Here is a 14996-nt window from a genome sequence, read left to right on the forward strand (position 1 = left end):
TGAGCGTCGCGGCTTGTGATTGTCGCGTGAAAACAAAAATGTGCGCAAATCCCACAGCGGAGTACGAGGACGAACTTTGGGGGCCAAAAGAGGAGAAGGAGCCACAAAGTGGATTCCTGGCCGCCGTTTTCGAGGAGCCTCCAGATGGCACACACATCCGAGGTTAGGGAATTACTTTCATGTATTACAAAAGATTCTTCCTGTGTTGAGTTTTCTTAGTTTCATGCTCGGGAGGATCTGCTGGCGGGGTCGCAATTGAAAACGTTTGAATCAGAAAGATCTGAACTCTTAAAACTCCCCGCCAGCGTTTTTTTTTTTTTTTTTTTTTTAAATCGATATAGGCCGCGTCTCATTTGATCAAACCTAAGGCCCGGAGGCCAGATCCGGCCCACTGCATGATTTTATGTGGCCCGCGAAGGCAAAAACATGGATATCAACTTCCATGATTTTTGTGATAATCTGTAGCACAATTTCAAATTGTCATATCTGAAATGATAAAGGTGAGCTATTGCAAGCGTTTTTGTGAGACTAAACATGAACAATAGTTGGAAAACCCATCACGCTCGATTTCTGATTACAAAACTAGTTCATAAATTTTGTGTATAAATATGAAAGATTTTCATGGCTTTGCAGTCATAACGGCCGTAACTACAATGTGGCCCATGACAAAAAGTTTGACGCTCGACAGAAGTAGGACAACCGCTCGTCGATGACGCAATTTAACGTAACGTATGACGTAAGGCCGCCACGTTTAATCCCAAACCAGTCCTCTTCTCAACCCCTCCCTCCACAAATTCCATCCATTTTCTGTGCCGCTTATCCTCACGAGGGTCGCGAGGAGTGCCGGAGCCTATCCTAGCTGTCAACAGACAGGGGGGGGGGCACACCCTGAACTGGTTGCTGGCTAATCGCAGGGCACATCGAGACAAAACAACCAATCGCACTCACAATCACATCTAGGGGCAATTTGAGAGTGTCCAATTAATGTCGCATATTTTTGGGATGTGGGAGGAAACCGGAGTGCCCGGAGAAAACCCACGTAGGTACGGGGAGAACATGCAAACTTGAACCCCGGACCTCAGACCTGTGAGGCCAACGCTTTTATCAGTTGATCCACTGTGCCGGTCAATAATAATAAAAAAAAAAGCAATATATGGAAAAATATGCAACAATAATAAACAACAGCAAAGTCGCAAGATGAGACTTGGCTGAGCAAAGGTCGTGTTTTTGCCTTCTTGTGTCCAGCAGACGTCAGGGAAGATCTTCCTTCCTTAGAACCGGGTCACATTAAAGTGGAGGAGCCGGATCCCACTTCCACCAATGAGGTCGAGGAGTCCGAGGCCCCTGACGTGAAGGAGGAAGAGCAGGAAGTGGATATCAGCAACTTTCCACTGACTGTCATCGTGAAGAGTGAAGATGACGAAGGAGAAGACGCTGACGGAGACCAACGCGGAGACGACGGCCTCTTAGCGCCATTATCAGATAGCGATGACGGAATGTCACAAACGCTTGACACTGAAGAGGACGATGACGACGACGACGATGAACTCTCGAAAGCTGACACGGCCTGTCACACCGACAGCAAGCGCGTGAAATGTTCTCAGTGTGACAAAACGTTTTACAACAAGTCAAATTTGAAAAGACACATACGGACGCACACCGGAGAAAAACCTTTTGTCTGCTCCGTTTGCGGCAAAGGATTCTCCATAAAGACAAACTTGACGAGGCACAAAAGGAGACACAACGGCGAGAAACCTTTTGGCTGCTTGGTTTGCGGTAAACGATTCTCTACGAAGGAAGATTTGAAAATACACACGCGGACGCACACTGGGGTGAAACCTTTTGCTTGCTCAGTTTGCGGCCAGCGATTCTCCAGAACTACAATTTTAACAACGCACACCAGAACGCACACCGGGGAAAAACCTTTTGCCTGCTCCGTTTGCGGTCTGAGCTTCACTCAAAAGACAAATTTAACGCGGCACACGCGAACGCACACCGGCGAGAAACCCTTTGCTTGTTCAGTTTGCGGGAAAACATTCAACAGAAAAACAAATTTAGCAGCGCACGCAAGTACGCATGCTCTAGAGAAACAGCTGCGTTGCGGCGTTTGATCAAAGAGTTCATGTCAAGCGTGAGCTTAAGAGAGGCAAGTGTGCCACAATCAATGAAACTGCAGAAAAAAAAAAACTTGGCCACGCTAAAATCTTGTCAGGGGCGCAAAAACTGCGTGAAACTTTTTGGTCTCTTGACATATTTTGAGGATTCATCACAGCTGTCGATTGCATACCGGGTATGCTGCGCATTATCTTCTGTCTAAAGTTGAATACATTGAAGAATTGACCCCTCCGTACAGGGCACTTAACCAGGCCTCCTGAAGTTACGTCACCCCACGTGTGTAACCTCAGACAAACAATTAGCAAAAATGGCAGCGCAGGAAGAAAAGACTAGAGCGAAATTGTCCGATTTACCATCTGATTTCTCATTAGCATTCTTAGCGAATAGTGAAATATCGTTGAAGAGCAGACAGCAGCGCTTCAAGTATTTCAGCGAGGGGTATTTCAATGGTATTTACATGCATATCGACGGAGAAACCATTGATACTAGCGCGAGATCTTTCCGGAGTCAGAGGAAGACCGAGAAGCCACATAATATAATATATTATAACCCAAAGACGAATTCGTCATTGACAGTTTCCTATTTTCGTGTTACCTATCACACTTGTGTGCAGAATCTGTATAGCCGTTTGTGAACCGCCGTATGAAGGAAAAGAAGGCGAGGCTTGATTTGCGAGTTGTTTCTCTCGTTTTCTTTGCGTAACGTCACGCGCTCCCCTCAATAATTATTCTTGAATTAGTGCCGAACCTACGCAAGTCCCGACCGAGTACGACAATCACTAGTTTAGTGTCCTCAAACATCCTTCCTTCAGTCTTGGAATCTCGGTGTACGTCGAAGGCTTTTAGGACTCGCTAGTCCGGTTTAGCTTTGCTCGGTAGCCGCGAACAATGGGACACGTTTGTGCAGTCAGATCATCGCAAAATATCGCTCAACACAGATCAAGTGTGACAATCATTCACACGTAGCTATGTTATGCAAGCGAAGAACTGCTCATTCATTTATACGATACGTATGTATTTAAAATCAAATATAGGGCTCTTACCTTCGTGCAAACATATCTGTTCCGGTTGATGGATTCAGTTGATCATGCGGTCTTCCTCAAAGTTTTATCCATCGAAGGCATTTTTCGTACTGGGTCTTCGGTTTTGGAAAGGCTACGAATTCAACTCAACCAACTAGCCTTTCGGGATACCTGTCGTCACTATTACAACGTCCGTGACTACACCTCTTAACCATATCTCTTGTTAAAGAACCCAAATACAATAAATAAAACGCCAACAAAAGCTCTACTGAACCACGTGACTTTGTCTGAGGTTATGGCGGACGACAACAAGGGGCGTGGTTTAGGCACATCTCTGGCCTCTGATTGGTCAGCGACGGGGCCCACGCAATTTCTACGGAGGGGTCAATTACTGCAAACAAACCCATTTATATGATTTCAAATCGACGAGTATCGACAAGAAATGGGCTTGATTAGCAGTAATGATAACGGAACCAAAATGCTATCGTGATGCTACAAAAAAAATGAAGTTTGCGCAGCTGAAGGAGAACAATAGACAACAACTGCAGTACATGAACAAAAACACAAATATTTGCTCACGTGATTTGGACTTGTGCTGTGGAGTCTTTCTCGTTGTTCACTTCCTGTTTGCCGTTGATTGATCGGCCAAACAAAGCAGCCGCGGCTCCGAGGGGAGATTCATCCGTTCATTCTTTCGCGTTGACGTCGTTTCATCGCGTCATTTCAACCCTGAAAGGGGGAAGGTGGCCGTCATCTTGAAATCGGTGATCGTAAATATTCATTTGCACCTGGGAAACAATCTAGACGTGTAACTGTCATCATGCCGGGTATGAAATTGTTCCGGTGACGTTCTTGGAAGTGTTATTTGATTTGGGCAATATCAAATTTGTTGGATATTTGTGGGGGTTTTTTTTCCTGTATGTTGCCCCGATTCTAAATATTCTTCACTGTTGCTGTAATCCTCATTTGTTTAACATCACTATATGTCAAATAAAAAGATAATATACACTCTGGAGTGTTTTAATTGGCGTGTGTTTGGGTGGGGCGATTACGGGGGGCCGGGGGGTTCTTGCAAAGGGCACCATTCGGCTAGGACCGCCACTGTCAAGCATACTGTACTGCGATTGTTGTAATTAGGAATTCTGTGTATTGCACTGGTGATGTCGACCAGGTGTGCAGGCATGTCTGCAGTTGAACATCCATCCATTTTCCTAGCCGCTTATCCTCACAAGGGTCGCGGGGAGTGCTGGAGCATATCGCAGCTGCGAATCGCAGGGCACATGGAGACAGACAACAGCCGTACTCAGAATCACACCTAGGGGCAATTTAGAGTGTCCAATTGATGATGTGTTTGGGGATGTGGGGAGGAAACCGGAGTGCCCACCCGGAGGAAACCCACGCAGGCACGGGGAGAACATGTAAACTCCACACAAGCAGGTCCCGGGATTGAACCCTGGACCTCAAAACTGTGAAGCCAACACTTTCCAGCTGATCCACTGTGCCGCCTAAACATGAACAGATTTTGCCAAATTTACATCAAGTGTTGAAACGGAGATCTCATCTGAGGGAGAACGTTGAGGGTCTCTCGGGGTCCAGTCACCGTTTGCGGAAGTTGGCGCAGGTCCCAGTGGCGGTGGCCTGATGGCGAAGGATTCATCCTCCCTCAGTCGTCTGCAGATCAACATTCCCAATTGACCCCTGCGTCCAGGGCACTTAACCACGCCTCCTGAAGTGACGTCACGCCACGTGCGGCTGACGTAAGACAAACAGTAAAAATGGCAAATACAATACAATACATTCTGAACTGAGAGAGACGCCATGCTTCTGATTTCATTCAATCGTTCACACGTAGCAATGTTATGCTAGCGGAGAACGTCTCATTCATTTATACGAGACATGTATTGAAAATCAAATATAGGGCATACCTTGGTGCAAACATATGTGTTCCGGTTGATATTAGATGGATTTAGTTGATGATGCGGTCTTTGATCCATCGAAGGCATTTTTCGTACTGGGTCTTCGGTTTTGGAAAGGGTACGAATGGAACTCCACCAACTAGCCTTTCAGGATACCTGTCGTCACTATTACAAAGTCCGTGACTACACCTCTTAACTATATTTTTTTGTTAAATAACCCAAATACGCGATAAAATGCTAACTAAACCTATACTGGACCATGCAATGTTGTCTGAGAAAATGGCGGGAGCAAAAACGGGCTTTGGTTTATGCAGATCTCTGGCCTCTGATTGGTCAGTGATCCGGATTGCGCAATATCCACGGAGGGGTCAATTAGAAACGACATCATGAGACAAAATTTAAAGCGCTCAAGCGCTTAAGGCCTTCGTTTCTCCAGAGTTGATCGTCCATCCATTTCCTGTAGGGCTTCACGGCTATATTCTGGCGAGAGGCGGGGCACGCCCTGAATTGGTCGCCGGCTAATCGCAGGGCATGTGGAAACAAACAAGTGTTAGTCGCACTCACGTTCAAGGTTTTAGGCAACTTAGAGTCTTCAATTCACGTCCCACAAACAAATCAAGACAAGAATTACAAGATACAACGCAAATAAACACGACAAGTGTCAAGTATTTGATTTTATTCAGGCTTTTCCTTCATCTAATTAACAATTAATTGATCGCCGCTCTTCTCGCTAGAACACTTGTGTTTCTTAACATAATTCATGCTGGAAAATCTTTTCGCACAGACGTTACAGCTGAATGGTTTCTTCCCAGTGTGTGTCCTTGAATGCCTTGCTAAATTTGACTTCATAGAGAATCTTTTCCCACAAAGCAAACAGGGAAAAGGTTTCTCTCCTGCGTGTGCTCTTGCATGCGTTATCAGATCTGTCTTGAAAGCGAACGTTTGCCCACAAACTGAGCACGCAAACGGTTTCTTGTGCGTTCCCAAGTGCGTTTGTAAATTTCCCCGTAAAGAGAATCTTTTACAACATATTGGACAGCTAAAAGGTTTCTCTCCGGTGTGCGTTCTTAAGTGTGTTCGCAGGTTCCCTCTTAAAGAGAATCTTTTGCCGCAAACTGAACAGGGAAAAGGTTTCTCCCCTGTATGTTTTCTCGTGTGCCTTCTTAAACTTTCCTTTATAGAGAAGCTTTTATCGCAAACTGAGCAGGTAAACGGTTTCTCGCCAGTGTGGGTTCTTGCGTGGTTTTTTAAGCTTCGCTTCTCAATGAATTTTTTACCGCAAACTGAGCAGGCAAAAGGTTTTTCTCCAACGTGCGTGATTGCATGTTTTCTTAAACTTCCCTTCCCAATGTACCTTTTCCCACAAACTAAGCAGGCAAAAGGCTTCTCCCCAGTGTGTATTCTCGCATGTTGTTCCATGTGTGCCTTTTCAAAGAATCTTTTCCCACAAATTGAGCACGCAAATGTTTTCTCGCCCACGTGCGTTCTCGCGTGTCTCATTAAACTTATCTTTACGGAGAAGCCTTTATCGCAAACGGGGCAGACGTACGGTTTCTCCCCAGTGTGCGTCCTTGCGTGCGGCTTCAAGTGTGCCTTTTTCGAAAAGCTTTTGCCGCAAATAGAGCAGGAAAAAGGTTTCTCTCCTGTGTGCGTCCTCGCGTGTCCTTTCAAATTTCCCTTTGAACTAAAAGTTTTGCCACACTGAGAACATTCCCAGCGTTTGTTGTCGGCGTGGCATGCGAGATCACCTCGAGAGGGTTCATCACTCTCATCGTCGTGAGAGCGTGACGTTATGTCGTCACTATCCGACAGCGCCGCTAAGAGGCTTCCTGCTTGTGATCCTTGATCGCCTTCTGTCGTCACGTGTTGCCTTGACAACGCATGACAACTTGACCTGTTGTGTTGACTGTTGGTGCTGCTTGGAGGCTCCGCCCCTTTGGTCTCCTGACCTTGACCTTCATCATTCTCACCATCGAATGGGACACCCATCAATGGCAAATTGATAAGCGCATCTTCCTTTTCTTCTTTAATGTCAGGTGGCTGGGGTAGCTCTTCCTCTTTAATGAGGTGCTCCTCATCCTCATCTTCCACTTTAACACAAAAGAACCCTTCGTCCTCTTCCTTCTCCTCCTCCTTTTTAATGAGAGGAGACGCTGACTCCGGCTGCTTAGGACGACGATCTTGACTGACGTCTGCACCAGAACACAAAAACACATCTGCTTGGATAAAGTCATGTGTCATGTTTGTGTATTATTGCTTGTACCTTGACTTGTGAGTTTATTTATTCTGCGGCCAAGCTTGTAACTCAAATTACTCGTAATTTTTTTTAAAAAAAAGGTAGATGCTTCAAAAGAAATAGTAGTCTACAGTAAAAATATAATTATTAAAACAGAAGAAATTGCTTTTGGCCCTTCTCAGATCATACACGACGGCATATTATTATCCATCCATCCAATTTGTTTGCTGCTTATCCTCACGAGGGTCGCGGGGAGTGCCGGAGCATATCCCAGCTGTCAACGGGCAGGAGGCGGGGTACACCCTGAACTGGTTGCCAGCCAATCGCAGGGCACATTCGAGACAAAAGCTGCACTCACAATCACACCTTGGGGCAATTTAGTGTCTCCAATTAATGTTGCACGTTTTTAGAATGTGGGAAGAAAACGGAGTGCCCACCCAGAGAAAAGCCAAGCAGGCACGGGGAGAACAAACGCCACACAGGCGAGACCGGGATTGGAACCCGGGTCCTCAGAACTGTGAGGCCAACGCTTTACCAGCTGAGCCGCCCGCACACGATTATTATTGTATAAAACTGCCGCAAGCACAGCGAAGTCTACCAAGCCATTTATTGTGTTCGAGAGCACTTTAGGATGGGCGACAATAAATTACAAAAAATTTTTGCTTCCTTCAGCACGTCCTCACCGGGACTTGTATCCATGCCAACAGATTTGTTCCCCAATTCCCTGTAGAAAACGCCTTCATGTCATTCATTCTTAGGGAAAATATGCTCATCTGTAGAATGAGACGTTTGGCATTCTCTCGTTTCAGCAGCATGTAAATTTAGGCACGCGCATTAATATAAAGATACATTTTGTAGGGCGGACCCATGTGGATGAAGAGAGAAGAGGAGAGGCCCGAGGATAGAGCTTTGAGGTACTTCTGCGTTTTTTTTTTTTTTTTTTAGGAAGCACTGCGGTCAACCAGCCGTCCCCCCCAATAAATACTTGTGCGTTTGCATATAATTGACTTATTCTCATCTCTATAAAGTCGAAAGAAAGTATTAAGCAAGTGAGAGGAAGAAGTGAGAAACGTGAACAAACCTGCTCCAGGCGGTTTGAACACCGCGTCCACTTGTACAAGTTGTGTCTCCGTCTCCTCCTTTGTTCCAGAAAGTTCCTCCTTGCACTCCGCTGTCTCTCTTGTACCCATTTTCGCACGATACTGCAAACGTGTTGTACTCCCACGTGGTGAAGGAATCGCGTTGCTCACGAACGCGTCTCTTTCTTAGCGGCTAGCTAGCTAAGTTAAGCTAGCTGTGCGCGAGAAAGTTCGCCGTGCATCGAGATAACGAAATATAAATTGGATTTTTGATGTTTTAGTCCAGCAACGGAGTGATGGCCGTTGCCTTCCGATGCTTCACATCGCACTCATTTGGGAAGAATTTTATGAAGCCCGTGTGTTTAGGTTAGCAGCGTGTAGTACGGCAACTCCACTTGGACAAACGTCGGTTGTGTCCAGGAAGTCTTTGTGCGACTCTACGGCGTAAATCGAAAATTTAAGAATTGTGATTTCACATTCCTGCTCAAGAAACCAGGGTCCAGTTAACGTTTTAAAATGTATTTCTCGTCCCTATTTATCTGTAGTATTGTAAACTCAACTATATATGTGATCTAGTTTTACATAAATATAGTTCTATAAATTCCCCGTCTTTTCTTCTTTTGGTTCTTTGTGGCTTGTTACGATGTAAAATGTACTTTTGTTGACGTCATTATTGCGCTCTAATTCTAGAAAAAAAAACAGCTTTGATTGTATATTCTGTTTATAAATAACGTTGACCCGAAAACAAAGGGGGAGAGAAATGAACTTTAACGCAAAACAAAACAAAACTGTACAGCTGTACAGTCATTGGTTAAATTGGCGTCACGTGGTTTACAAGCAACACGTTACCCAACAGTTTCCATTTCCACATTTTGCTATTTTGCAAGTGGAGTTTTGTGAATTTATTGTGTGGGTCTTGCCTGTTCCACTTGGAAGCATTGTTTCCAGAATTATTACGTATACTTTTTCAAACACAAAAAAATCATTTTTGAAGAGGTCCAGGTATGCATTCTAGGGAGTACTTGTATTCTTGAAATTTTGCTAATAATTTGTAGTGATTGGTGGCATTATGTGTACCAAACTGAGATCGTCTTTTCATTTCTTTAGACCAGAAATTTGTTCAAGTGCATAAATTATACAGATTTGGGTATTCTCATTTGAAGTAAGTGAGAGGGGAACAAACTTTGCGTGTGTGTGTTAATTATATGATTTATGTCACCTCGCTCCGATGTTTACAAATATTATGAGTGTGGTTGTTGGTCTCTTGGCATTCACACACCTTGTTGGAGAAACATGAAATATCTCTCAGGTTGCCAAAGGATATCCAAAGCTAAACGTGGACGTGAGCGTTATGCTACCCTTGATGACGATAATGCCAAATCATTCACTGTAAATGAAAAATGTCATTTCAACTATGAGGGACGGCGGCAGTTAACGTAGGCAAACTGAAGATCGTCAAGGTCTGCTTGCCTTCACGCGATTGCACGCACGCTAATCGACACATGGATTTGATTACAGTGATGCCGGTGTACGTCTGTGCAATAATACGCCCTGTGTGCGACGTTGCGTGGGTGGAACGGTGCGCGGCAGCAAATGACAAACTATTCCATCACGTCTCTTGTCTGTACAGTCTCGGGCTGGCTATCATTGTCACCAAAGACCTTTTTTTTTTTTTTTTCTTCAGAATAATCCACTGACAGGTCATACAGACACTTTTAAATGAAATGACAAAAAGTCCATCCATCAATTTTCTTAGCTGCTTATCCTCACGAGGGTCACGGGAGTCAACGGGCAGGAGGCGGGGTACACCCTGAACTGCTCGCCAGCCAATCGCAGGGCACATGGAGACAAACAGTCGCACTCACAATCACACTTAGGGGCATTTTAGATTGTCCAATTAATGTTGCATGTTTTTCGGGGATGTGGGAGGAAACCAAACTGCCCACGCAGTCACGGGGAGAACATGCAAACTCCACGCAGGCGGGATCGAACCCGGGTCCTCAGAACCGTGAGGACGACGCTTTACCAGCTGATCCACGATGCCGCCATGACGGACAAAGTCCATTTTAAAATTGCAAACTGTACTTGAAGTCATCACAAATATTAGTGAGACGCTTTTGACAGTACTTTTAATTCAACTTTCTTGACACCAAGTCAACACACAAACAGCACATTTGCATCGGCGCGTGACTGCGCGCGTGCGTCACCATGAAAAAGTAAATTAAACTTTTATGTCCATGAAGGACAACAGAATAGCAATCCGACGCCTGTGACAGCAAGGAATTATGGGAACCTGGGCCAAGATGGCTGCTGCGCATGGTTCAGTGCGGTAAACACACACACATACCAGAAAACACATCTTCATAAACTAATTCACACATCTAGACACACATCTGAAATCTATACATACACAGCCTCACACTAGCGCACACTCAATTCCACAATTCTCCACACACAACCGCATTCATACCCGGAGAGCGCAAACACACAATCGCCTCCACACACTTCAACGCACCCGCACGGGGCCTCGCGTCAGTCGTCAGGTTCGACGACGCACTGCTCCACGATTTCTCGGAGGTTGGGATTCTCCATGGCGGCGGCCACGCGTTCCTTGTCGTTGATCTGCTTGTTGACTGAAAAGGAACGCGCAAAAACGTCACAAAGGCGCACACACACACACACACACACACACTCACGCTAGTCAAACAAATATGACGACTCTTTGTATCTGGAAGGAGCAAGATTATGGGAATTTTTGCCCATCCTTGCACACTTCCTTCATGACTTTCTGAACCTTGTGGGAAGTCTTTCCAGAAGAGTTTAAGATAGTTTGCATGTTTTTACGTGCCTGCGTGGGTTTTCTCCAAGCGCTCCGGTTTCCTCCCACATGCCCAAAACATGCAACATTAATTGCCCCAAGGTGTGATTGTGAGTGCGGCTGTTTGTCTCGACGTGCCCTGCGATTGGCTGGCAACCAGTTCAGGGCGTACCCCGCTTTCTCCCCGTTGATAGCTGGGATAGGCTTCAGCACTCCCTGCGACCCTTGTGAGGATAAGCAGCTACGAAAATGGATGGATGTGCGTGTTAGAAAGTGCTGTGAATCATTTAAAAATCTCTGACGAATTAATAGGTTGTACCACAAGGTGGCGCTGTGAGGTCATTTTGAGAGAAGTGTCCAGTTTGAAACAATGGCAGAATGGCACATGACCCAAGAGAGCCAATCACAAGCGTCGGAATTAGAAGGCGGAAGTGAAATGAAACAAGTCAGAGGTTTTGGGACTATTTCGACGTAACAATTTTAAATCAATGGAAATTTCCTAACGCAACTGTAATTTAATTCAACATTTCTCCCAGTCATGTAATGTATTATTACATATACTCTAAATATTGTAATAATAATAATAATACAATTATACATTTTGTGATTAAATTGCAAATGTTACATGTGATTCGATACTCCCAAACTCTACGTTTTGTGACGCGAAATTGTGTGGTAGCACGCAGATGTCAAGTAGTAGTGCACAGCTTATCCTAACTAGTAACATGTAGTTCGTCCAAATAAATCCACATGATACAGTTTACACTGTTATTTTTGTAAAACATTTTGCTATCAATATAATGTAAACGTTTATTTCAAGTAAGTTATATCAATATGTGTTCATGTATAAGCATAATTTATTTTGTATATTAAAACAACATTCATTGAATAAATAGAATACACTTTGTTTTGAATGAATGTCATTGAAAATGAATTGACAACAGGGTTTGAGTCAGGGTTGGCAAGTTAGAGTCATACGCAAACAACACGCAAGACGTGTAATTAAAAGACGTAAAGCGACTTACTGTCCTCTTCGGTGGAGTGAGTTCCCTCGCTGATGTAAATCTCCAACTGACGAGAAATACATTTTGCCGTGAGACGGACGGACGAATAAATGGACACGGTAGCGATTGTTTTTAGAATCACTCCACTCATCACTCGCTTGGTCGCTGTGTAAGTTTTTTTTTTTTTTTTTTTAATGAAGTGGATGCGTGGGGCTCACTTGAAATCAATTTTGTAGTGATAAGGGCACTGATCACTCAGTCATGATGCGCATAATGGATTAACAATCGTAACCTATGCTTGGAAATTTCTTTCACACGGAGCAAATACATTATTTATAATAACAGGATACTTGTTTTAAGAGGAGTGCATTTTCCAAAACTTTTTGCACTTTATGTCCATCTGTGATGTGATGTTTTCAACCGATAAAAAACTATTTCATTTCATATCGTTCACTGTATAAGTTAGCATATGTTTGAGTATTTTTTTTGCATCACACTATAATTTTTGCAAAATATAGTATGGTGTTTTAACTATGATTTAAAAAAATAGAGTAGAAGATTGCTGCATATAGACTTTTTTTTTTTTCCTCGCTCACGTCCCCTCAGCGAGGAATGCGTCCTCCATTTTGAGAGGCGTGTCAGGGCTTCTTGTCTTGATGCGAATGAGCACAGACCGTGTCGGCGCTTTGGTATATTTTGTTTGGAGAACAAAATTTTGTCTGATAGTCTAATCTGCGGGTAACTGACCCCCCCCCCCATCCCCACACACAGAAAAGGTTAATTGCCTGTCGATGCCACAAGACGGTGGCAAAGCACTACTTTTGTCGAAAGGCAGCGGCTCAACTTTTCAGCATATTGGCACCAAGAGGCCATAAGATGGCACTAAAGTAACAACTTACAACGTCTGCCCATTGAATTCTTTGGCAGGGGAACAAAAGCAGCAACTAGCTTGAGTTTTTCAGCAAATAACAGAACACGGTTTAAAAATAATGGCAACCCACCGATATGTGATGCCGCTAATAAGTGGGAGTGATTCCAACATTGTCAACATCGCGTTTATCGACTTGTTGTTTCCTCATGCAGTCGCACTCACTTTGTGTTTGAAGGGCAGACATCTTTGCAGCTTGACTTGTAAACACAAACCTGCACGAACAAGCACAAGAAACACACAAAAAATAGTCAGGATGAGGCGGAAGCGGACGGTGGCCAGAACCAAGCGAGCGAGCAGGCGACCGATGAGGGTGGCCAGGGAGCAGTGCGGGACGGTCGGCGAGAACTTGATGATGATGAGGTACTCGTCGTGGCCCAGCTCCTGGACCTCTACGCACTTCTCCGTCACCACGTCCAGCTCCTCCAGGGTGTTGGGCTTCTCCGGGTCTCGGATGGATCGGATCACATCTGTCGCGGGAAAAACACGATCGGGTCACGTTCACGATCGTCCTCGTGCTGCTCATACGGCGGCGGGACCATGAACATATTAAACGTGTTCCGAGAGTAAACGCATTACTTGGTTACATATCAGATCTTTTTTTTTTTAATGAAGGAAACTAGTACTGTAGTGTATAAAAAAATAAAACACAGTAGAAAGAAATAAACGGTTTTTCACGGTGTAATTAATATTATGCTGTGCCATTCAAGAAAAGGCACACCTGAAGCTTGCTTGTAACTCAAATTTTATCTTAGAACACAAAACAATCGCGACAAAACTGGTCGTAACTCAAATAAATAATTGGGTAACTTGTAAGTCAAGGTAATAGTGTATTTCGATGTCAAGAAATGTGCACGTTTAAGTAACTCAGAAAGCACTACTTTGATTGGATTACCTTTGGTTAAATAATTCGGCAGGTTAATTTGATTACTTCGGGATTATAATCGTCACACACAAACATTGACTAACAAACGTCCACTTTAACACCCGTTCTCGTCATTCAACTTAATTAAACGCAGCAGAGCACACACACAAAAAAAACGAGATCCTATCACAGCAAACTTAAACTGATAACGACTTTATATTTATTCATGTCATTTGTCACCCCGGCGGCTGTTGTTCAAACGAGCACTTTTCCCGAATCACCCACCGTAAACTTCTAAGGCTTTCTCTTCCATTCTTGTGCTCCTCGGAACATTCCTGGCGTCAAAAGTGTGGCCCGAGGTGGCGGTTGACAAAAACCGCGTGTGGGGGTCCCAGATAACGGGTAGAAACAAACATACACCCAAAAACAAAACAGTGACAAAAAAGTGACTTTGCTCAAGCACGGAAGCAGTTCTCTTTTTTTACCTAAATTAACTGTTCTCAGATCAGCTACAGAGAGCGACGCAGGCAGACATTTTCTTTTCGGCAAAAGCAATCAATGACCGATCGGTCGTGCCGGGTGGAAGCGGAACAAAAAGTCTGTTGTCGACATTTCAGACGGTTCAAATGTTTCCACACGCTTCCTCTTAGTGGCTCTCACATTGTTGTTCTTTTTTAAGAATTTTTTTCGTGTGTGTTAGTTGCCACGAATTTTAATCCCACTAAATAAAAGCCTTTTATTAGGATTTTATACCAAATTATCACCAAGAAAATACTGAGAATGGTCTTATTTTGTTTACTAACGTGACTAACCCACAACTCGCAGTATTGATATTTTTTATGGATACGATCAAAATATGCATACATATATTGTGACGAAAAGCCATTTTACGAAACTGTATTCGTACAGACACGAGGTCTTTGGACGCTTATAGTATTTTACCAATTTTTATATGAAACCACTTAATCGAGGCACGCTGCAAATAATGGAGTGCCTTTCGCATAATCGTACAAT

The 14996-nt window shown here is 44.1% G+C and overlaps 3 protein-coding genes across 5 annotated transcripts; 1 reads left to right on the top strand and 2 right to left on the bottom strand.

Annotated features, from left to right (window-relative positions):
• The first annotated feature begins 27 nt into the window (after window positions 1-27).
• LOC133497639 (oocyte zinc finger protein XlCOF19-like) lies at window positions 28-4110 on the top strand. Its single transcript, XM_061813687.1, has 2 exons — window positions 28-162; window positions 1249-4110. Exons 1-2 carry the CDS (start codon window positions 39-41, stop codon window positions 2109-2111), a joined length of 987 nt encoding a protein of 328 aa, XP_061669671.1. The 5' UTR covers window positions 28-38; the 3' UTR covers window positions 2112-4110.
• A 1463-nt stretch (window positions 4111-5573) lies between these two features.
• Window positions 5574-9298, bottom strand: LOC133497568 (gastrula zinc finger protein XlCGF57.1-like). Of its 2 annotated transcripts, none has more exons than XM_061813575.1 (2): window positions 8370-9298; window positions 5574-7268 (listed from the first exon to the last, which is right to left on the bottom strand). In XM_061813575.1, the coding sequence occupies exons 1-2, from the start codon at window positions 8476-8478 to the stop codon at window positions 5749-5751; spliced, it is 1629 nt and encodes a 542-aa protein (XP_061669559.1). In that variant the 5' UTR covers window positions 8479-9298; the 3' UTR covers window positions 5574-5748. The 2 variants fall into 2 exon arrangements, with proteins under 2 accessions (XP_061669559.1, XP_061669562.1); XM_061813578.1 differs by having other exon boundaries at window positions 5583-7244; window positions 8370-9286.
• A 1181-nt stretch (window positions 9299-10479) lies between these two features.
• ciao2a (cytosolic iron-sulfur assembly component 2A) lies at window positions 10480-14685 on the bottom strand. Of its 2 annotated transcripts, XM_061813727.1 has the most exons (5): window positions 14268-14577; window positions 13423-13587; window positions 13283-13332; window positions 12211-12256; window positions 10480-11000 (listed from the first exon to the last, which is right to left on the bottom strand). In XM_061813727.1, the coding sequence occupies exons 1-5, from the start codon at window positions 14293-14295 to the stop codon at window positions 10900-10902; spliced, it is 390 nt and encodes a 129-aa protein (XP_061669711.1). In that variant the 5' UTR covers window positions 14296-14577; the 3' UTR covers window positions 10480-10899. The 2 variants fall into 2 exon arrangements, with proteins under 2 accessions (XP_061669711.1, XP_061669709.1); XM_061813725.1 differs by having other exon boundaries at window positions 13283-13587; window positions 14268-14685.
• Window positions 14686-14996: the final 311 nt, after the last annotated feature.

This window comes from Syngnathoides biaculeatus, chromosome 3, assembly GCF_019802595.1.
Source record: "Syngnathoides biaculeatus isolate LvHL_M chromosome 3, ASM1980259v1, whole genome shotgun sequence".
Taxonomy (NCBI): domain Eukaryota; kingdom Metazoa; phylum Chordata; class Actinopteri; order Syngnathiformes; family Syngnathidae; genus Syngnathoides; species Syngnathoides biaculeatus.